At 39.9% G+C, this 22679-nt stretch overlaps 2 protein-coding genes across 2 annotated transcripts in view; both read right to left on the bottom strand.

Annotated features, from left to right (window-relative positions):
* LOC134824713 (26S proteasome non-ATPase regulatory subunit 1-like) overlaps positions 1–18188 on the bottom strand; it is a 45082-nt gene extending 26894 nt beyond the window's left edge. Inside the window, exon 1 of the mRNA XM_063836690.1 lies at positions 18185–18188. The gene's annotated coding sequence lies outside the window, so the exon portion shown is untranslated. The remainder of the gene's footprint in view (positions 1–18184) is intronic.
* On the bottom strand, positions 1759–16595 carry LOC134824712 (collagen alpha-2(IV) chain-like). Its single transcript, XM_063836689.1, has 39 exons — positions 16552–16595; positions 16198–16273; positions 15783–16043; positions 15438–15582; positions 15111–15235; positions 14778–14958; positions 14457–14581; positions 14237–14353; positions 13928–14080; positions 13656–13745; positions 13431–13494; positions 13148–13263; positions 12862–12967; positions 10837–10914; positions 10564–10643; positions 10287–10449; positions 9902–10054; positions 9690–9785; positions 9224–9363; positions 8943–9069; positions 8645–8752; positions 8311–8441; positions 8071–8160; positions 7781–7924; positions 7501–7641; positions 7244–7384; positions 6821–7120; positions 6474–6633; positions 6119–6225; positions 5779–5941; positions 5565–5647; positions 5280–5393; positions 4811–4979; positions 4489–4667; positions 4194–4313; positions 3828–3980; positions 2729–2787; positions 2253–2388; positions 1759–2054 (listed from the first exon to the last, which is right to left on the bottom strand). Coding segments are annotated over exons 1-39 (4974 nt in total). The 5' UTR covers positions 16554–16595; the 3' UTR covers positions 1759–1976.
* Positions 18189–22679: the final 4491 nt, after the last annotated feature.

Raw genomic sequence — 22679 nt, 5'->3', positions numbered from 1 at the left:
AGTTGGACGTGTGTGCGAGCATATGACCCTGTAGTGGGCGGGGAAATTTATGAGGAAGGAAAAAAAGAACATTAAGCTAAGAAAAATGCTTAAAAATTTAAAAATTAGTATAGCTAGCGAAATCTGGTAGCTCAGTAACGGATCTATTATAATTAGGTCTAAAATGAACGAATTTTATTGTAAAAGTTGAATTATATCGATGATACAAAAATCAGAATATGACTAGCAATTATTATTGAAATAAATTTGGGAATGGTTTATTGTTTCTTTGTTGTTTAAAGTTTAATTTAGCGTGATATTTTGATGAGACGAAATGTTTCTTTTTATGCATAGAAAGTAAAATACAATTTTAAGTAAAATACAATTTTTATTTTCCACAGAAGAATCAATACATATTGAATTATAAATATCCGATAATTCCATTAATAATCATTAAAAGTTGCTTTGTCATTTGTAAAATCAAAAACGAAAAGCCCTACGCTGAACGCGCGCGGCATTTTTCTGCAGCTGCCTAGCTTCAAGCTTGTAGCCGCTAACATCAAAGCCGCCGCGCGCGCCCTGTGCTGGGGTGCATTCTCATTAACAATTGAGAAAAGACAATTTTTTTTGAGAAAAGACAATTTTATTATTTATCACCAATTAAACTTGGTCAAAGATATTTATATACAATTCCTAAATTAAATCAATAATCATGTTAATATGAGTATTCAACACTACTCGACAACAAATATTTGCCGGCCCATCAACGATTCAGTCGCCGAAACAAAAATCAAATGTTTGCTTTTTCGTTTCGGGGACTGTTTGAACTCAGTACTATATTTATATAATCCGACTAATCACATTTTATAATGGTTAAAATACAAAGTAAAAAGATTTTCCTCGATGGGCCGGCATTCGCAATTCCGTGAAACGTTTTGAGTACGACAAATTGCTCTAACCAGAGCCCTCTCGCTTGCAGTAGCGCGCGACCGCCGAAGGCGGCAAAAGATCCTACTTGTGAAACAATATCATACTTGTGAAACAAGCGCGTCACGCAGTACGCGTAGGCACATGGCTATGTGAATACGACAAACGATGACACCACCACCAGCCGTTAATTGATAAGTCCATGGGTGACGGGATAAAGTTAAAGTAAGATGTGTAATTTCATATTGCCTATCACCTATCACCTAAGTTACTTTGCATATACTGCTTCTAGTTACACGATAGCGATCTCAGTTCCCAATAACGTGTGACCCAACAGAGGGGATTGTGGAAGGACACGTACAATCGTACATTTTTCATTAACACGTGCCCTGATTACCCCCTCCGTTGAGCTACTATACGGGGAACGCTGACCGCCAGTCTGTTATGTAGTCAGATCGTTAATAAATTATACTTTAAAATTGGTTGCCGGGTGATGGTGTCAGTGAGAGACGTTAAGTTAGGTGAACATTGGTACAAAAATATAATAATCTAGCAGTTTATCTCAAAGTTAAAATCACTATTTGTTAAAGTATACAAACAGTTCTATTCAAAAGAACAAAGTCCGAGAGCAGAGAGAAGATTTGGAGACTATACACGCATATGTGGGGTTTAAATTTGGTATTAGTAATTTTAGGGTTCGACCGAAAATGTTGGTCGGTTGGTTAATAGGGAGCAGTCACTGTCATTAAAATTATCAGATTAGGAGCAACAATTAGAATCAAATTGGACATATTGTGTATTGTGTATTGTGAAATCAGTGAAACCTAGAATGGCGGTAAAATGCTAGCGCCTTGTTATGCGCGCCTTGTTATGCGCGCTAAGCAATACTAAATCTATTGTCTATACTGGTATTAACAGTGGTAAATATGAACAAAAATTAGTTGAAAATTGAAGAGAAATCAAATCATACAAATTCAATACACGCAAAATATATCATCATCACATTTGTAACAATTCTCAAAACTCATCAACCATAAAATCCAATTCAGAGAACACCCAATCCGGTCATCTTATCGGAGAATCTTAAGCAAGCATACAGCGCATCTGGAGAAGTAAGTATGAAGGTCGTCATCAAGAACACCAACATCCTGAAATATAAAAGATCGATTAAAAGAAAGAAGAAGAAGAACATCCTTGCAAGACTTTTGAAACACCCTGTAAAAACAATTGGTAAAAAGGTGTGCTTTAAATAGCTCTGGGTCAACAGCACGTTAATTTGAAGTTGTATTTCCCTCTTGAATATCCAAATAAAATATCTCCTTGTTTGAGAAAAATCCTGTTCTTACCACATCATCATCAAACTCTTTCTCAGAGTTCCTGACGAACAATATCTCGGCACCAGAAGACTGGAACACACAATTAGGACCGCTCACTGAAGTTCCAGCGTACTGACACTTGGCTGACATCAGCGGGGAGAACCGTCTGAAATGGGTATTTTATTTTGGAAAATAATAAATGATCAGGATATTAGGATCACAATGTTTATTTGAATCATCACTGGACGTCACAGTTAGACATTTAGTTTTAATACTTTCAACACTACTATTTAACAAATAATGTGAGGAAACGATGTAGCAGAGACTTGCCATGGGGTGGCAAGTCCCCATACATCGTAGTCCGGTAGTTTCATTGCGTCTTAATATATGAACTCATAGATCAAGGTGGTGCAGTAAGGAGGGGACCCAGAAGTGTGAATGGATGGATGCTTGCAAGATTCAAGAATCCAGTGTCAAGTAAAACTAATAGCACTATAGCAGTCTACCTCATACAAGACCCAGGAGTGGTCAAATCTTGTCCAACACCACCACCTCTGTCTTTAGCCTGGAAAATTAACAAGATCAATTACCTACCAATTACTCAATTACCTACCAATTAACATGATCAATTACCTACCAGCCCTTGTTATATGTATCTTGGACAACATATCAAATTATATAAGGTTACCGAGGATTAAAGTTACCTTACAAAACTTTTTTGTGGCGGACCAATTTGCGACGACCGAAATTTTGGCGGTCCGAAAATATGGCGAAATTGAACAAAAACCGTCACATTTTGGACGTCACAGAAAATAAGGGTATTTTTCATCATTTTGTTTTCTGACACAAAGGAAATTCAAAATTTCCTTTGGTAGATTTTCCGGAACAAGATCCTTTTTAAATTCACTTGAGTAATAAAATGATTACTGATTAGTGCTGATTTTAGTATTTCAATCTAAATTTTACTCTACTGATCAATGACAGTAAATCTGCATCACATGACTTATTGAGTTTGGTATTAAATTGTTTATCTTGACTTAGTCTCTTATAAGACGTTTATGTTAGCACATAAATGTAATTTATTGTAAATTTAAAACGTATTACTTGACATAATTTGATTCACGATGTCAATCCTTCACAGCTCAGTGGTGCATCTCACCGATCTAGTGACATGAACTTGAAGATCGTCTAGTGAAATTTGAAAATTGTCGTTGCGAGAAGCATTATTGAATGCGCGGCAAGACACGGTAACGCATCGCGCTACAAACTTGACATTAAATTCATCATGAAATATTGTGTTTATTTGTCCCACCATCATATCACCAACTTTTTCAAGAACAAAATGAATCGATGAAGCCACAATTATTGGAATAAGCTAAAAATAATGCGACGGATTTTATTACGACGACCGAAATTTTGGCGGTCCGAAAATATGGCGAAATTTCGGGAAAACCGTCGCATTTCGTACGTTATAAAAAATATAAGTCTTGTAAGGTAATTGATAATTTAAGTTGTAGTAAAGTATTAAGCATCTTTATTTATACTTTGAAAAATTGAAAACAAAATTAATGGTAATTAATCAATGGTAACTAATTAATTACTTACCATGATAAGACTCCATCCCACCCAAAGCGTATAAGCTTCAAACTTTCCGTTATTGGCTTGCGGGCATTCAGGAACTCTATCGTTAAAACTGTGGACTGCCAACCAAGGGTAGGTACTCTGGCATACTGAGCACCGAGATATGTAATCCGTTACCTGGGGGAATGAACAGGTAATCAGAATATTGTTCTAATCTCATAGTTTCAGTAAGATGCCAACTGACATCAAGCTTAAGTAGACTAATATTTTTTCTTTCCTTTTTAAAATTTAAATACGTTTCAAATACAGTACAGCAATAAATGATCATTTAAATAAAACCGTTCGAAATTATTGCCGTTGCCCCTCACCCTAAAAGTGTATTTATTTTACCGGTTTAGGGTTTGCAACGTCATATTCTGTCTCTCCGTAGGGAAGGAACTCTCCAATAGTGTCTCCAGACCCTTCTTCAGGACATGTACTCATCCACATGCTACTCTCGTCAAACTTTACCTGGTGTTTTTATGGGCTGTTAAAAAGGTTAAACTTATATTTAATTAACGTTTAGCTAATATATTCCGTAGATTAACCTTGATAATATTTTGAAATAAACTCAGTTTTTCTATACTTTTCAACACATCAGAGATGAGCATATTAACATCAATGTAGGGCATTCTACCCTTCTTACCTCACACCCGGGATTGGTACTGCATTCCACAACCGGCTGAATCTCGAAGTTCTTGAGACAACTACCAGAGGAGGAAAGAGGCTGTCCCCAACCGCTACCAGAGGAAGTGTCCATGTACAGGGCACTGAATCCTTCCCAGAGGGCTATTGAGGATTCTTTTTCTATTCTCGGCATTCGTCCTGAGGAAGTGTCAAGTAAATTTTCCAATAATGAAACACTAATGTTGGAGTAATCATCACGCATCAGAAATAATAGTGTGTTACACTTACTTGATTAATGAATTAATTGATTGTTAATAATTAATGAATTTCGGTCGACTAACCACCGTTAAGGCGAGCAAGTTCATTCAAGTCGAAGCTGCAGGAAGGAGCCTGATTTGTTTGCGAGTGGATAGTGTACTGTTGAATTTGAGCGTATTCGGATCTCATGGTCACCCCTGATCTCCCTGGAGGACCGGGTCTGCCTCGCCCGATACTGAAGCCACCTCCTCCCTGACAAATGAAAGTTGACAGTCTTAACAAAGCATGGTTTTTAAGATGGAGGTCATTGAGGTCAATGATTGTTATTTGAGAATGGGTGAAAGTTTCAGTTTAAAGATGTTCTGCTGTAAAGTGTTAATCAAAGCTTCAATAAGCATATCATAATACTGTCGGATCTCATTGGAGCACAGAATCGACTTTTCAAGCTAAATGCTTAAATATGATCAACTACATTATTTAGACTATAGAGTATTATAGACGTCACATCCTATCCATATAAACACAACACAAACTGACAAATAGGGTTCTCACCAGGAGCGTCCCGTCTGGTCCGGGATCCCCACATTTCCCCTCGGCTCCAGGAGTTCCAGGGTATCCAGGGAGACCTGCCTGTCTTCCGGGGTTTCCGGGTCTTCCGGGTGAACCCTGGGATACATTATTAGAAACACATTTCAGTTATTGTATATAACTAGTTTATCGTATTACATACAATCAGTCATTGCATAAATAAAACATTGTCGGACCTTATCTTAAATTTTAAAGGACCTAATATAATTTGTAGAAAAACTCTATAAAAGTTTTAAAAAGCTAACATACAGGACCGCCAGGGAATCCGCCCCAGCCGGGGTTTCCTGGTCGTCCTTTTGCTCCGGGAGCTCCTGGGGCTCCGGGCTGGTTCACTGAAGGGCGTTATCAGTTATTACTCCAAAACGTTAAACTCGTTTGCATTTGTTGATCAACTTAACCTTAATTTAGTTTTGAGATAGGAAAATAAAAGTATCGCCCAATCAAACATTTTAAATAAACTCACTATTAAGTCCAGGTGTTCCAGGGTTGCCCCTGTCTCCACGAACTCCAGCTCTACCAGGGTTACCATCCCTACCAGGGAATCCATTTCTACCCGGACTGCCAGGCTCCCCAGCAAGACCTGCAGGTCCTGGGGATCCTCTTTTACCAGGACTTCCCGGGTTTCCCTGATGGGTAAGCTGGTAAGGGAATGACAATAGAATGGACTACCAAATAATAAAGTTCACCACATTGGATAAACGATAAATCTAACCAACTCGAAGGATCGATTACAGAGTTCTATCATAATCTGTTAATCTATAAATTATCATCAGTCCGTTAAATCAGGACCGGCTCTCACTTACTCGGAACCCTGGGTTTCCGTCAAATCCAGCATCTCCCATTTCTCCTTTACCAGCGTCACTCCCTGGGGTTCCTCGAGCACCGTCAAATCCAGGTCGTCCACTTCGTCCTGTGGCAATAGAATTGCTGAATTGTTAACACTAGGTCAAGAGTTTCCTTGTCAATTTGTTTAAAATAGGCAGTCCATCATGTATACTGAAGTATGTACTAAAGTACGTACTAAAGTATGTACCTAAGATTATTGTGAGACTCTGTATTGGTGTTAAATTTCAGAAAAAAAAGTAATCGAGCTGGACGTGGTACTGAATACTAGAAGATTCTAATGTAAGGACCCCATTTCTAACCAACTGAACTAACCTGGGTTTCCGTTTCTACCGTTATCTCCTCTGAGTCCCTTTCCTCCAGGTGATCCAGGAGATCCAGGAGTTCCGTCTTTGCCTGGTGTCCCGAACCCAGGGGCACCTGGGTCTCCTGCTGCACCCCTGTTACCAGGGCGTCCATTGGTTCCTCGTAACCCCTGATAATGTATTTGTTAAACAGCTTATAAAACTTATTTCGTAAAAACAATATCGCGATCAGATTGATCGCGTCATTTATATTACAATATGCAGAGTCTCTCTAAGTTAGTCACCCAATATCTTTACTCTTCCACTCATATTTCCACTAATTAACTAATTAATTACGAAAACATATAAAATTCTTACAGGATTTCCAGGTGCTCCATCCATGCCTGGTACTCCGTCCTCTCCTCTTACTCCTGCTTTACCAGGTGTTCCCACCACAGTTTCTCCTGGTCTTCCTGCGTACCCGGCTCTGCCAGGGTAGCCTGGATTCCCATCAGCTCCAGCCAGTCCGGAAGTGCCATCTGCTCCGGGTACTCCTGGTTCTCCCAGCTTACCGGGAGTTCCTGGGTTACCTGGATATCCGCTTCGTCCTGGACTGCCGTTTCTTCCGTCGCGTCCATTTTCACCAGGCAGACCGTTAGTTCCGAAACCAGGGGTTCCCTGGAGGAAAAGTTAGGATATTAAAACAATCATTCCCCAACAAAATGGGTTTTTTTAAAACTTACCATATTATGTGAAATTTCAAATCTGGTAAAATGAAATACCAGACTACAATGTACTTACTGGAGTTCCAGCATCTCCAATTTCTCCCTTGGTACCAGGAGTACCTGGACGCCCAGATTCTCCTCGGTAACCGGGTGTACCGGCCCTTCCTGGGTATCCATCTCTAGAGATTCCATCATAACCTGGGGGTCCAGGGGGTCCCTGAATTATGATGATAGTATTAATTTGATGTGCTCACTGTAAATTATAATGATTAAGAACTTACAGTAAAATTTAATCTAATAAAAAGCAGCTATGTATGTAATAGAATTACTCACGGGAGGACCAGCGTCTCCACCGGCTGCTCTAGATCCTGGTCGACCTGGTAAACCAGGGTTACCAGCAGGTCCAGGTCCTAGCTCCAGCTTGTCACCAGGCTGTCCTGGGTTACCTGGTGTTCCTTCGGTTCCAGGATCTCCCTGTATTGGTGAAGGAGTTAATTTTTCGTTTAAATAAGTGTTAGACACAACCAACTTTTTAAATTGGCTTTATACTAGCGTAATTACAAGGTACGATGGGGTGAATAGCTAATGAAATACAGAATAGAATTGAACATACCCGGAGGCCAGCTCTGCCAGGGAAGCCACGTCCAGGATATCCAGGATTTCCAGGCTTTCCAGGAATAACGGTCTTTTTTCCCCTTTCTCCTTTTGCTCCAGAGGTTCCCGGTGTTCCCGGGGTCCCTGGAAGTCCTCTGTTTCCCTGATAGTTTTAATCAGTTAATTTCTATTTCACACTTGGGAACTAAGGTGATTGGAGTCATTTAAGGGTTGTATTATCGTGAACGACAAAAAGTACTGAATAATGTCCTTTACAGTTATGTTACTCAATATGCTTCATGTACTCACAGCATATCCAGGTCGACCAGCAAGTCCATCTCGTCCGGGGTTTCCGTCTCTTCCGGGATCACCATTAGTACCTTCAGTTCCTTGTGTACCCTGTAAGAGGAGATTGAGAATTGGATAGGCATTTCCCCGTTAAGCTGGGGATTTTCATGACACAGTGTTAGATTAGAGTACAAGAAAACTAGGAGCACAGTTTTATTTGCACATTACAAGGAGATGAACTTAATTAACTGATGCACTAACCGGTTCACCACGGTCTCCCCTTGCTCCACGGGTTCCGGCCATGTTACGTCCTGCATCTCCATCAAGTCCTGAACCTCCCGGTGACCCTGGTTGTCCTGGTGACCCTGATTTTCCTGTGCTTCCTGCGTCTCCTGCATAATAATAATTATTATCAAAACAATCATGGGAAATGAAAATGAAAGTTACATTTACTTCATTATTCTCTCAAGAAGCTGAATAGGATACTAGGGTATCATTAAGTGCTGCAAATCCTCTGGTTAAAGAGGCGAGGCCTAAAGCAAGGTGCCAAAAGTCTATTATTTCTCAATAAACCAAATCACTAAATCTTACATACCTCTGTATCCAGGTCGGCCAGGATATCCGTTTCTTCCCGGAAGTCCGGCGTTACCCATATCTCCTACTTCACCCGGTGTACCGTCAGTTCCTCCGTTACCAGGCAATCCTGTACATTTAGGAGGGTCATTTAAATGTTAGGCTGATAACCGTAAATATATATTAGCCGCGTCTCCTACGAGACTTTCTACTATACTTTAAAAAAATGCTTGATATTAATATTCTATTCAGCTATTTAGTAAACTTTTAGAAAGTTTATAAACTTTCTATAAATAGAATCAGTTTAAACCGGCTCATACCTGGACTACCAGGGTTTCCATCAGTTCCAGGAATACCATTTGCTGCTCTGTCACCACCAAGTCCTGGTCGACCGGGTAGTCCCGGTTTTCCATCAGTTCCGGGTGCTCCATTAGCTCCAGGTGCGCCCTAAGTAGGAATGTGGAGTGAACAAGAATCCCTGAATACAAAGGATAATTTTCTGAAAAAGTAATATCATAGTATATAAATCGATTTATGTAATATGTAAATAACATTGTGACAACAGCCAATTTGCTTTATTTGGCGATCTAAATTGACTCACGTAAGAAAATTCTCCAGGCAGGCCAGGTTGACCATCATATCCGGGAACTCCAGGCTCTCCTCTGCCTCCACGTCGTCCAGGCATTCCAGCGAGTCCATCCAGACCAGGCCTTCCTCCAGATCCCAGCAAACCATCGTCACCTGGTCATTGGTCAAGACCCAGTCAGTAAAATTTTACACTCGTAATTACTTGTTGAAGCTTTGAACTATATTATGGAAATATAACTACTTTAAAAATATATGAAATGAAATGAAATAATGTGCTTGTATACCGCCAATATGGTAAGCAACTGACACAAGTGTCAGGTATAACTAACCATGTATAAATAAACAATTTCAACATCTTGATCTTTTCTCGCTCTGAGCGCGTCAATTTGGAGGTGATAAGCGTACTGTCACTCAGATGACAGATTTAAACGATTTATTACCTCTTTTTTATTTATTTATTTCGTTCTTTTTTCAATTACCTGGTGCTCCCCGAGCTCCGTCAGCACCGGGGTCTCCCCTTTCTCCCTTTTGAGCGTAACGTACTTTACCGTCCCGTCCATCTTCTCCTGGACTACCTAAAAGAAGTTAAAAGGTAACATATAATGCCTTTGACTGCACAACTATTCACAAAAGAGACATTTCACTCCAATTTAATTGAGTTTATCAATATTTTGAACCTAAAACTCTCTACCTTTTCGTCCATTTAAGCCAGGAGTGCCATCAAGTCCTCTCTCACCAGGAGTACCATCAGTTCCAGCAGTACCAGGTGCTCCTGGAGCTCCTCTCAAACCAGGGGTTCCTCCCATTCCTCTCAAACCTGGTCTTCCGGGCATACCGTTCACTCCTACACGGACATTCGATTAGGTCGGTAGTCTAATAATAATCTAGTCGATAGTCTTATAATAATCTAATAACATAATGACTCATTGTCTTGATAGTTTAATGACTCATTGACTCATTGTCTTTATACACTCATTGTTTCGTGAACTTTTTACTCACAATTGTCTACAGAGAGTAACCTAACAATTAAAAATATTAATTAACTAATTAACTAATTAACTAACTAAATAACTAACCTGATGTACCCTTCTGACCGTTCACTCCGTTAAACCCATCTCTACCAGGTGAACCAGGTTCTCCTCCTAACCCAGGCTCTCCACCCTGGCCTGGGGTACCAGGGACACCAGCTCGTCCCGGGGAACCGGGCAGTCCTCCGTCCCCCATGAGACCGTCAATACCCTGGCAAAGGGAGGGGTAAGATAGGGGTAAACATTGATCAGACTGTTAAAATGGTGAATTGAACCCCAAAACCGAGGCACATTGACGAAGTCTTGCTTTGTTTTAGAAGCTTACGTTAATTCCTGGTGCTCCAGAGGTACCTGCCTCTCCTCGCTCTCCGTTTTCTCCATCAGCACCATCTTCTCCTCTCATTCCTGGGAAATTCGATATGTTTAAAACGTATCACTTTTTAAAAAGTGTTCCTTTTTCTGATGTTAGACCGGATTCAGTTTTTATTTACTGATTGACAACGTTTCCCTTTATCTTATAGTGCTCGATTTGAAAGTACAGTTCATATGTTCTGAGCAGAAAAAATAAAATATTATATAAGTTCAGGACAACATAGACCTGGTAATCCTCGCATGTCCAGACCGGGTGCACCGTCCAAACCTGGATCTCCCATAGCACCGGGTAAACCGGGGGTTCCTGATAAAAAATATTGTTAGGTTAATTTGAAACTTAAATAATTTAATTTTAAACGAATATATACTGAAATAAACTTGTAATCAGAAGTAGCGATACTGTAGCAGCACAGTTGTAGTAGTACTGTAGTAGTACTGTAGTAGTACTGTAGTAGTACTGTAGCAGTACTGTTATAGTACTGTATTACTGTATAATGTATTAGTAACGAAGTAATATCAGTACTTGACTCTCTTGCCAAAAAAGGCTCTGATAACTTGGACTCCACTCAAGTGCTGCGGCAGCGGAGTATAAGTCATCAGAAAATGAGGGAAAGATGGAGAACGTTGCCCAACACTCACTTCAAACGAGTATGGAGACACAAGTTCACCAGATCAATCCCGAAACTTGGCAAAGAGAGCACAAGAAAAGCGACACAATTCCTTCCTGGATATTGTGAACTAAACTACCATACTAATAAGTTCAAGCCGACAACGGTCCCTAAAACTTGTCCACACTGTCTCATGGAAGAGGAGACAATGCACCACTTTATTGGTCAGTGCCCGAAGTGGTCTTACCAACAAGGAGGATATTTTTACTCCTTCTATCTTAGTGTGACAGACATAGTGGACAAGTTCTCACTACCAAGGATCATTGGCTTCATACAAGCAACAAAACGATTCGCCAAATGCGGAGAAAAAAAAGTTTAACTTTTTTCTCCACTAATTAATATTTTACCGGGGTAAGCACAGGGCTCCAATGCTCTATCTTACAGTGGTCATGATCCATCTAATAGTGATAATGACCACAGCCTCCAACGAAGAAGAAATAATATCAGTACTGTATCAGAATACTATATAATCACCTCTCATTCCTATTTCAAAATATATATAATATAAATAATCTAATTTTAACCGAATATTAACTGAAATAAACTCATAAAATGGGGTAAGCAGTACAGTTGTAGGATTGACGTATTGATAAAGTAACAGTAACGGGTGATGAATAAAAAATGGGACTACATGTTTTTTAGCCCTCAGATTCCACCTGAACAAAATTTTGATAATTTACCACAACCACCAGTTACTCTGAACGATACTCGAACAGTTTCCACCCCCATTTGATAAAATTGGTTGATCTTTGTCCCCGATAATGGTCTCGAACTAGGGGAGGGGTCCTATAAAAACTTTACAGTAAAGCTCTGTTCACAGAAGTCGCCTCACAGGTAGTTAAAGCTTCCATACCAAAAAATATTTAGCAGAGAGTATGCCGAATGTTATGCTTAAGACGAGGGTTCAACACCCATCAGCGTAGCTAAAACCAGTAAGAAGATATTTGAGCTCAAAACCACCTGAGGGGTAAAATTTTACCGTGTGAAAGATCGAGGCTAGGTCAACTATCGGCTTTAGCATGGTCTATAATGGTACCACGTAAAAATCAAAGTGCTTGAAACCTTGCCAGGTGTTGTTCCTACAAGAAAATATCCCCAAAGGGTGGAAGGTGGTTCGTTAGGATGGGGCTAGATCGTATTTTTCAGGGAAAACCACATCTTTATTTGCCATAAGGGCCAATTTCGTCCCAAAAGTTATCGACCAAAGTAAATTTTGACAATCTCAACCCATAGAGGACTTCTTTAGAGTCCTGGCAACACATGTACATGCCCGGAATATGGCTTACAAGCATACATGGGCCTTAGGGCACAAAAGAAGAGACTGCGCCAACACGATTTTAGGCCCAACTGTACAGACGGATTTTTGAGCTTGATGAAAGAAGCCCTCCTGAACAAATCAAAATGGGCTCATGGGCGCTTGTCATTGACCATACTCGTTCAAAATTGCCCGTTTTACAACGCTGTTTCATTGGTTTGAACCAAAAATAGTTTTATCGACACTAAAAAGACCCTTGAAAAAAGTCCCATTTTTTAGTCATCACCCGTTAGAATTGTAGCAGAACAACATACAACTATATAATCACCTCTCATTCCTAATTCACCAGGGTTACCCCGGGCACCAGGGAGTCCTGGTTGTCCGGATAGCCCATCATTTCCAGGTTCTCCCGGTCGACCAGGTAAAGCGAATCCCTGCAGGTTCAGAAGTTAAACTTTCATTAAACTAATTTATTTAATCGCGGAAGTTAACTGATCAGGTATAAAATCATATTTATATTATGCACGTTCAGAGACCGGTTTCAGTTTGTATTGCTTTACAGTAAGATGCATGTTTGCATATTAATAAGACTTCTCCATATTGATAAGACTCACAGTGGTTCCAGGGCGGCCAGGTTCTCCTGGTGCTCCACCTCTTCCAGGTGAGCCAGGTAGTCCAGCTCCTCCGGGACCTCCCATAATTCCTAGATCTCCGGGAGATCCTCTGTTTCCTGTGAGATGTTAGTTTTGTGAAAACCAGAACACCAGTTAAAAAGTATGATAGGGACATGAAAGTTTGTGTTAAATTAACAATCTAGTGCGGGTTCATATTTGTTTCAGAAACAGAACCTCCTAAAATCCTACGGATACCAAACAAATAGACGTAATTTATTCCCACCTGGGATTCCGAGTCTTCCATTGCTTCCTCTCTTCCCGGGTGCTCCTCTTAGTCCTGGGGTACCCTGAAATATATCCGGGATCAGGGACGAGTTAGATACTACCAGCAACTTTACAAAGGGGTCATGTGACATCTGTTATAGGTTAGCAAGAGTTGTTTTGTCCAGATGAAAATAGTCAAGGCTAATACATTAGTAGCAAAGAGTTTGGGAAGGACGATACTTACAGGGAAGCCAGCAATACCATCAATACCAGGGCCTCCTGGCGTTCCTAATCTTCCGGGCTCTCCGTTTAATCCGGGGGTTCCGTCATCTCCCTGTTGCATAAGATAACAATTTATTAACAAAACATTTTGCGTCTTCTTACAAGACTTTTGTTAAATTGTTAATAAAATTTTGCTAGCTATCACCGGAACACTTCTTTTCTAGTAGCTCACACACCTTAAAATTGTACCAAACCCCATAGTAACATTACACAGCAACATGTCAAATAACTCACCGGAAGTCCACCTCGTCCCCTAAGAGGAGGTAGTTTAGGAGTGGTCCCCGGTTCTCCAGGTGCTCCTCGCAGACTCTTACCAGGTTCACCTGTCTCACCAGGTAACCCTCTTTGTCCGGTTCCGCCTCTGGATCCTCCTCTTCCTGGGGACCCCTGTGATAGTTGGTTGGTTGTGTATAATATCAAGTGTTTTATCTATAAGTGAGAAACATCTTTTTACCACTACTTAGACTTTTGTCGATTGCCTTTAGTAGTCTGTTTCATGACAATGGAATTATGCCAGAACATGAATTCAAATAACCCACTCACATTTCTGCCAGGTCTGCCATCTTTACCCCGGTCTCCAGGTTCACCAAGTCCACCAGGTGTGCTTGGAATACTGTCCCTCCCAGGCTCTCCTCGGTCACCAGGTCTTCCGGGTCTACCCTGAACACGGCAATTTGTTAGTCAGATGAAATACGAGCAGTTTCGTCATATATTTTGGTGCTGTGGTTGTCTACAGTATTTTGGCGATGAGAACTAGACTCACCATGTCTCCCATTGAACCAGGTCTACCCCTGTTTCCGTCCCTTCCTCCTTCACCGCCATCACCCGGGAGACCAATTGTACCTGGGCTACCAGGGGTTCCTGACTGTCCCGCTTCTCCTCTACCTCCTAGATGGAAATTTCGTCACAATAATGTTATTTATTCTTTAATAAGGGTCCGATGAGAAAATTTGAATGGAAAGAAAACTACAGAAATGAACAAAGACATCAGAGAAAAGTATCCAGGAGACAAACATTATCAGAGAAAATTATTTTTATATTGTATTGGTTTGTTTTGATAAAAATTATATTACGATAAACTGACCTGGTCGTCCAGCAGTGCCAGGAAATCCTGCTCTGCCAGGAGCTCCATCAGCACCAGGTTCACCAGGTTCTCCTCTTTCTGTGTTCTGACCAGGCTCACCAGCTCGTCCCTGGTCTCCAGGCTCTCCTCTCTTTCCGGGGGAGCCTGGTGATCCACCCCTCCCAAGACGACCTGGGTCTCCCTGTCATAAGAGATTTGTGAGAAAATATAAAGTTGTGTAATTTAGGTTACGGTGAATTATTGTAATCGGCCCAAAACAAATCATTTAAGTTTCAAAATATTTTTTTGGGATTTTAAACTTAGGCACCAAAATCCTATCTAGTTCAAACTCACAGTTAGACCCGGTGTGCCCATGGATCCGGGAGTACCAGGTTCTCCGAACTCTCCTCTAGTACCGTTACACCCGTCAACACCAGCTTGTCCGGGGTTACCATCAACTCCGTGTCTGCCAGGTCTTCCTGCAGGGACAGTTTCTAGTCAGTTATTTGGAGGACCACTTACTATTAACTCATTAAATTGTATGGCTCAGTGAAATTTCGCTTAACTTTAATAGTTGTATCAATACAACCACCGTGTATAATTTACCACATCATTATGATACAATTGATTGTCTACTTCAATTTTAAACGCACTATAATCTATCTACAGATTATAACAAACCTGGTCTGCCTCTCATTCCAGGGAAACCCTTCTGACCGCTAGGTCCCATAGGTCCATCAGAACCTGTCTGTCCCCTGGGTCCTGGGTTACCACTACTTGCTCTGTCTCCTGGTCGACCCGGTGAACCTGGTGTTCCTGGAGTTCCCTGACGAGCAAATGAGCAAATGAGCAAATGAGGGTTACAGATAAGGTATGGAGTAGTTCAATTGGAGACAGAGTTGTTCATGGTTTTTTGTGGTTTGCAATAGCAAGCAAAGTTGTAATGATTAAAAAAAACATATCACTATTATTGAGTTTCACTAAATTAAATTAAATGAAAAAGTGAATGAAAAGTAAGCTACTAACCGCCTCTCCCTGAGGTCCAGGGAAGCCTGGTTTACCCGGAGTCCCCGCATCCCCCTTCACGATATACGGTCTCTGTTCACAGTTCTTACACTCAGGATCCTGCGGGAAGGAAGCGTAGTACTCTTCTAGAAGCTTCTGTTGATCTTGAGAGGACGAGTAGTCGGATCCGTAACCAGCTCCATATCCCCCTGAGGCGTAGTAAGGGTCGTAGTTGTAGGGGTCCGCTTCTCCCAGCACTTGTTCTGCCTCTTTTGCTTTTGCCTGTTTGGATAGATTCGCTTAAATTATGTGGTGTCATTTTTACAGAAGGTTGTAATAATTTATATTTTCATAATATCGAATGATTAAATATTGCTTATGATTAAGTATCATTCGGCAAATTTTGTTTTGATATGTTCCGTTAAAGATGACCTACTTTTCTGTTTCGATTAGCTTTAGCCAGGACTCCAGTAGCTAGGCATAATAATAGCAAAGCTAGAAATCGTGTTTCCCTGAAGAACAAGCATATTGTTTTTAAAAATATTACAATCCACAGAAACATAAATGTGCACTTTTATGTGTACTTTTATAGTCCTCACATTATCTGAGTTTATATAAACTACTAATTTACCACTTACTATACTTACCACTTACTTATTTACCACTTACTATATACTTACTATATACGTACTACTTCCCGGTTCTACAAATACGCTACACATAATCAACCACTAAATACTTAAATGGTTAATTGTAATCGGGGGAAACACGATAACCTCAAAAAACTTACATGTTTGCGAGCTTAGGTGGCAGCGTTCGAGTAACACCATTCACTTAATATTAAATTATCAGTGCTGGTTGGAATGTATAAATAGAAGCACGTTTTTAAGGTAACTTTCGGTAGTTTCGGTTGCTTACTGACGAAAGTCAACATGTTGAGCTTATTAAATAAGTCACACTTTTAAAATGCTCCTAATATTAATAAAAGTAACAAATGGTTTGTTATAAAAACGTGAGTTAAAACTTTAAACTTAAAATTAATAAATTATTAAACTAGGAAAGACGGTAATTGAATAACAAATTTTCGAAATTTAAAATAAAAAGGAGCTCGACATAAAGACAAAGCAATACACTGTCTATCACTATGTCTTTTAATCGTCAACTTATACCATTTAACAAAAATATCCGCGGCTTACCATTTCGCCACGTTCAGTAGCACCGATCAATCGGGTGCTTGTTATTTTACCCAATCACGTGCTATATGAGTAAAGTGTATTTACAAAAAGTAAACAAACCTGTCACGTGTCCAAGTGCTCATACATGGTTACCACGTGGTTGTCACGTGGTTATCACGTGGTTGTCACGTGGTTGTCATGACTCTAAGCCACAACTGAGACGAGGAAATCCCGGCAAGTGTCAACCTCGGATGGTCAAAGTTCACCTCGATTCCGGCGTGTCCTGTGGCTTAGTGGTTAGCTAAATGATTTATTGAACGGAGTGGCCGACATAGTGGTCAACGGAATGGTTTATACAAACGGAATGGTTTATACTTTTACAATCTAATATTATTTTGCAGTTTATACCATTTAACAAACGCATCCTGCTGTGAGAACAAATAACTCAATGATGGTTGAAATTGTAAGTTGACAATGCTGTAGAACTAGGTTTGCAGCCATGTTAAGATAAATCTCAACGGGAGTTGAAATAAAGTGCTTCAGCAACTTGAATGTTTCGCTGCCAGATCACACTTGGTTGAGTTAAAGTATCATGATATCTAGAACTAGAGTCGGGTACGGATATTCAGCCTTTGGAGGACATAGGGTACTGGCAGGAAATACAACCGACACTGGGCCACACAGTACACCCGTGCTCCGTGAACGACACTGTCAAGTTGAGACTTTACAGTTTACCGTGTAATACTGATACAAAATACCCTTCTAAGTCTAACACATATTAATCGATTTGTTTGCTTAACCTTGACCAATTACTTGCCTTTCCCACTTGAATATATACACATAGTTTTTATAAATAAGGATCGAACGATATAACATCGTTTGATCTTTATATCAAACTAAGCTTTCGTGGTAGAAGTTTCCGGTGAATTAGAATAATATTGACATAATCAGAAAGGTAACACGACATCTGTCCGACAGAGACATCTGTCCGACAGCACTATTTTCCTTGGTTTGAAGATGATATCTCAAAATTTGGCACATAGAAATTCACCCAAACTGACAAATTTATTGTCTTAAAGCTATCTAATTCTAACTACCTAGAAAGTTTCAAGAAATCGTAATTTCTGATCTCCAAAAATATGGCCATTGGTACCGACTACTACAACCTACCGAATTGGAGATGATTTTGTGTTTAACTTTAAGGTGATATCTCAAATTTGGCACATAAAAATTCACCCAAACTTGCACAAATTATTTGTCTTAAAGATATAATGATATATGCCTTGGTACCACTACCGCAAACCACCGAATTGGAGATATTTTTTTGTGTTTAAGGTGATATCTCAAATTTGGTACATAGAAACTGAAAATTTCTATGTACCAAATTAGAAAGTTCAAATAATATAATTATGATTATTTAAATTATTTAATTATCATTTTTCGTGATCCAAAGGTAATTAGTAGGTAAAGTAGTAATTGGTAGTACTAGTGGGATAAAGGTATAAATATATATATCCACGCAGCCTAGGCGCGAGCGCGCGTCACGTGTTCAATGTCAGTTCAGTCAGCCAATCGTATTGCCGGGCGTGGTATAGGGGTAGGCCGAAAAATGATATGTAGCATTCCTTGAGCCGTGGGAACCATTAAGAGATGTAGTGTCAGTTATAATAATATGGTGTACCGTTTCTTGTAATAGTTACAGTTTAACAGTTTAGCGCCCCAAAAATTTGAGCAGTGTGGGAATTTGTGATCGTGTGTTCGTAATCGTATAGTTTGTGGCGTGTTTAACGTCAGTTTAAGGTGGATATAATTATAAACTGATACACGAGCCGCGTGCACTTTTCTAACAAGTTTTACACGTGATTTTATCTGAGATTTTATATTATCAATTAATAACTTGTCTTTCAAAACATTAGCGCGTTTTGTTAATAATTTAGCGCGTTCTATAGTCCACATTTTCCCAAAACTATTAGCGATGTTCTAAAGTTCTAATACGCAAACAGTCTACCTCAGTTTTCTCATGCGTCATTCTCCCAATGTTCTTCGTGTAATTCATGTAGCGGCATTACTTCACTACTTCACAGTTCACATTAATCTACTTTTCTTGTTGCCACAATCTGTATTTACTTTACCTCGACGTTTCTCGCTTGGAAATATCAACACTCAAGTCGTGTCCTTCAACGTTTGTATGAGTTTGGTCCTCCATGACAAGGACAACTCTCTGCTATAATACCATCTATAGTACCATCTCTATAATCACTAAAAAGCGTGTAATTCACCAGAAAGGAACACTATAACCGCACCAAAGAAGTGCAGGTTATATCCAAATAATTAAATTATAGGACATAGTGATATAGAGTTAGTGGATACAGCTGTAGCGGAAAAAGCTGTAAGTAATAGTTTAGTGAGGTTCAACACTAACCAACAGTACAACTTATCACCCTTGTTTATTATTAATCCGTGTATTTTCTCACGTTGCGCGATAGTCAATTTTAATTGTTAGAAGTGAAGAGGAAAACACGTGGTTGTTAAAATGAAGAACGGGAATGTTTTGTCGGTTTCGCCACCTCGACGAATCAAATGTGTTGCATACGTCCAAGCATTGGAGAGGCGTTTAGTGGATACAGAAGATGCTTCTTCTTTTCTTTTAATTTTTGTGGCCCTTTTGCTTTGGGGCTAGCATCGGTAGCAAATTGGACGCTTCAACGTCAACGATTGAAAAAAAATCAGGCCGTTTTCAGATAACACGTTCAAAAAAGCCATGTCAATTAAAACTTTCAATCAAAGGCACTTAAACTTGGCTGAAGCATGAAACAAATAACACTGAAAACAAGTGCAGACAACTAATCAGAAGACTAGAATCTCTTTATCAGGGCGGAACATAACCTTCATCTGGGAGCAACAAACACGGGCTTTATACCACCTTGTAAACCAGTGTTCGACAGAACATTGGCTTGAGATCCCTTGAGGGAGAATATTCTAGTAAAGTTTAGTGTCGTCATCCTCCTTTAAAAGATGAACTACTGTCTATACTGTAGAGGACATTTGACCACTTTAGTGTTCCGAACTCCAGTCCATCTCTCTCCATCGAGATCATCCTGTGTGATGACGGAAGGCTTCCAGAACCACCAGTGGCAGGATGGGCTTCAAACACTTTCAGCAGTTGTGCTGGATTAAGATGGTGGGGTACAGAGAAACAGCAGTGTTGGTATCGCTACTAATGCTAGACTTTTGGGATCAAGCAGCTGCAGGAGACGTGGTGGCCATTCTTGACAGCCCACAGGGTTGTATCAGAAATGTGGGCTCAACCTTGTTTTGCTTGCAACTCTGTCTCACAAAAACCGAAGGAATAGCGGTGGCCTCTTTTTCAGTGATTATGGATGATGAATATGACAAGTACCAACCTCTGTAAGATAAACGCCTTATTCTTGGAAGATGATCAGAGGATATCAAGATTGGCCTTCACTGACTTTATCTCAAGAAAACTACGAGAACACACCCTTTCCACCCCTGTGATAGGCGGAGGTGTGCTATGGTTGCCAAGAACACAACATTCTTAAACTGTGGCCTCCGCCAAATCTATAAAAGGTTCGTGGGGTGTGGAATTAGCGTCTATCTTTGCGGGCCTGGACGTGTGCTGGGGGATTAATGGTCATTGTTTGGTTGGGCAAATAACCCATCCGAAACGGGTTGGACCTAACTTGAGTAGGTACAAATGTTAATAATCGCGAGATAAAAAAGTTTAGACTTTCATGAGACAGCTGGGGAGATTGTAAATGTTATGAAAAACCGTAAAGATAGCGAGAGGGTTGATACAGTCGACCTACTTCTCAGAGGCTTAGAGGTGATATATTCAAAACAGCTGACTAATTTCAAAGTCCTTCAATTACAACTAAATGTGAGAGGGATTAATGATTGGTATTTAGAATAACGCCACGGTACTTATCATTTTCAAACTGTTTGATCACCCAATCGAACATGTGGGTGATTTCGCAATCAGCTGCCAGAACGCCAACAGGTGGCCTTGTTAATATTATCTCATAGAACAAAGTTGGGACCTGACACAGAGTGCGGCTCGATCACTGCCACCTTCAAACCCTGGGTGGTGGCTAAGTAAATATTGACATTGCGGACTGCCACATCTCATGGGTATCTCTGCTGGGGGGGGGGGGGGGGGGGGGGGGGGGGGGGTGGGGGGGGGGGGGGGGGGTGGGGGGGGGGGCGGGGGGGGGGGGGGGGGCGGGGGGGGGTGGGGGTTGGGAGTCCTCGGGGTGTTACGATCTCTAACTGATGTATATTATATCCTACTTGCTGGGTGCTCACTCACAGTTTGTTGTTTATACTTTTTAACTTATTTAATGGTTACCTATTATCTAATTACTTATCTTTAGTTACTTACGTATTAAATTCTGAAGCAGAAATTCAATAGCAATGATTTGAGTGAACTACATTAGTTGCGTTCGTACTTAGATTCTCTAGGTCTCTGAACAAGCAATAAAATGCGACTCAATGCTTCATAATTTAGCAGCTCTGCCAATCAGTTACCACTTAGACCAAAATATTAACACAACGGGTCTAATTTATTCTTAGCTTAATAGCATCTTTCCTTAACAACTTAATTAATTTCTTTTTAATAACTTAATGTTAATAAACACTCTCTCCAGCGGAGACCAAAAGCCCATCTCTTCTATCTGGACCTGTACGTGGATCAGTAGGAGAGGGTCCCCTCCCCCCAACAACAGTTTGGCTTTTGATAGCAGTCAACCATCAGATGCAACATCTCCCTACTAATAATGTGTGGAGATGATCAGGAAAGTTATGGGTGGAGTTGAATAGTTGGCGTATGTTGTAAACGTTGAACAAAGGTGGATTTTATATAGAACCTCCTGGTGGAGGGTTTGAATATTTTTATTTCACAGAATAAATATTGGTTATGTTAATGTCCATTTTCCATTTAAATTGACATCCGCAATTTAACATAATTGTATAACTTCAACCACTAAACATAAAATGGATTCTTTGAGACTTTAGCAGCTTTATTCATTTTATTTGAGGATTTGATAATAACTGTTTTGCTTGTTTACTGTATTAAAAATCGATTGAAAATTTATCTGCTAAAAAACAATAAAAATATTTCTGATTTTTAATGGTTTGATAGCAAAAGATCTGGTACCCTTTGCACAATCTTAACTCTGAATCGTCTCCATTAACCATAACAAGAACGGCTTGTTATTAAAACCCACCCAGATGTTGAAAATTTAGATATATAAATTAATCAATCAAACTATTTTTCAGTAATCATCACAAAAGGATATAAAAACATCATAAAACAAATTCAAATGTAAAAAGAAAGCTAAAACTATATTTTTCCGCCACTGATAATTCGTTTAAATCGGCGGTGTAGTCCATTATACAAATCACAAACCTACATGAATTTCAGAATATTGACTAATATTTTACAAGTAATCCGGAATCGCATCAGAGGAGAAAATGAAAAACTCATAAATACGGGAGAAGACAGAAAATCGAAAGCCCCAAATCCAACCCCATATTTTTTATCATAATAATAACTGCATGAGTTCAGATGAAAAAAGATATGAATCTGATTTGAAATGAATTGTACCCATATCAAAATATCTTTCCAATATCTTTAGATGTGTACGTCTATCATTCGCCTGCATACCGCGCAACGAAGAAATGGACTCGTCTTCCAATCGATCATCGAAAATTCCTATGGGGGCCA

Source organism: Bolinopsis microptera, chromosome 13, assembly GCF_026151205.1.
Source record: "Bolinopsis microptera isolate Bmic1 chromosome 13, MBARI_Bmic_1.0, whole genome shotgun sequence".
In the NCBI taxonomy this organism is placed as follows: Eukaryota; Metazoa; Ctenophora; class Tentaculata; order Lobata; family Bolinopsidae; genus Bolinopsis; species Bolinopsis microptera.
This window is presented reverse-complemented; position numbering and strand designations above follow the sequence as displayed.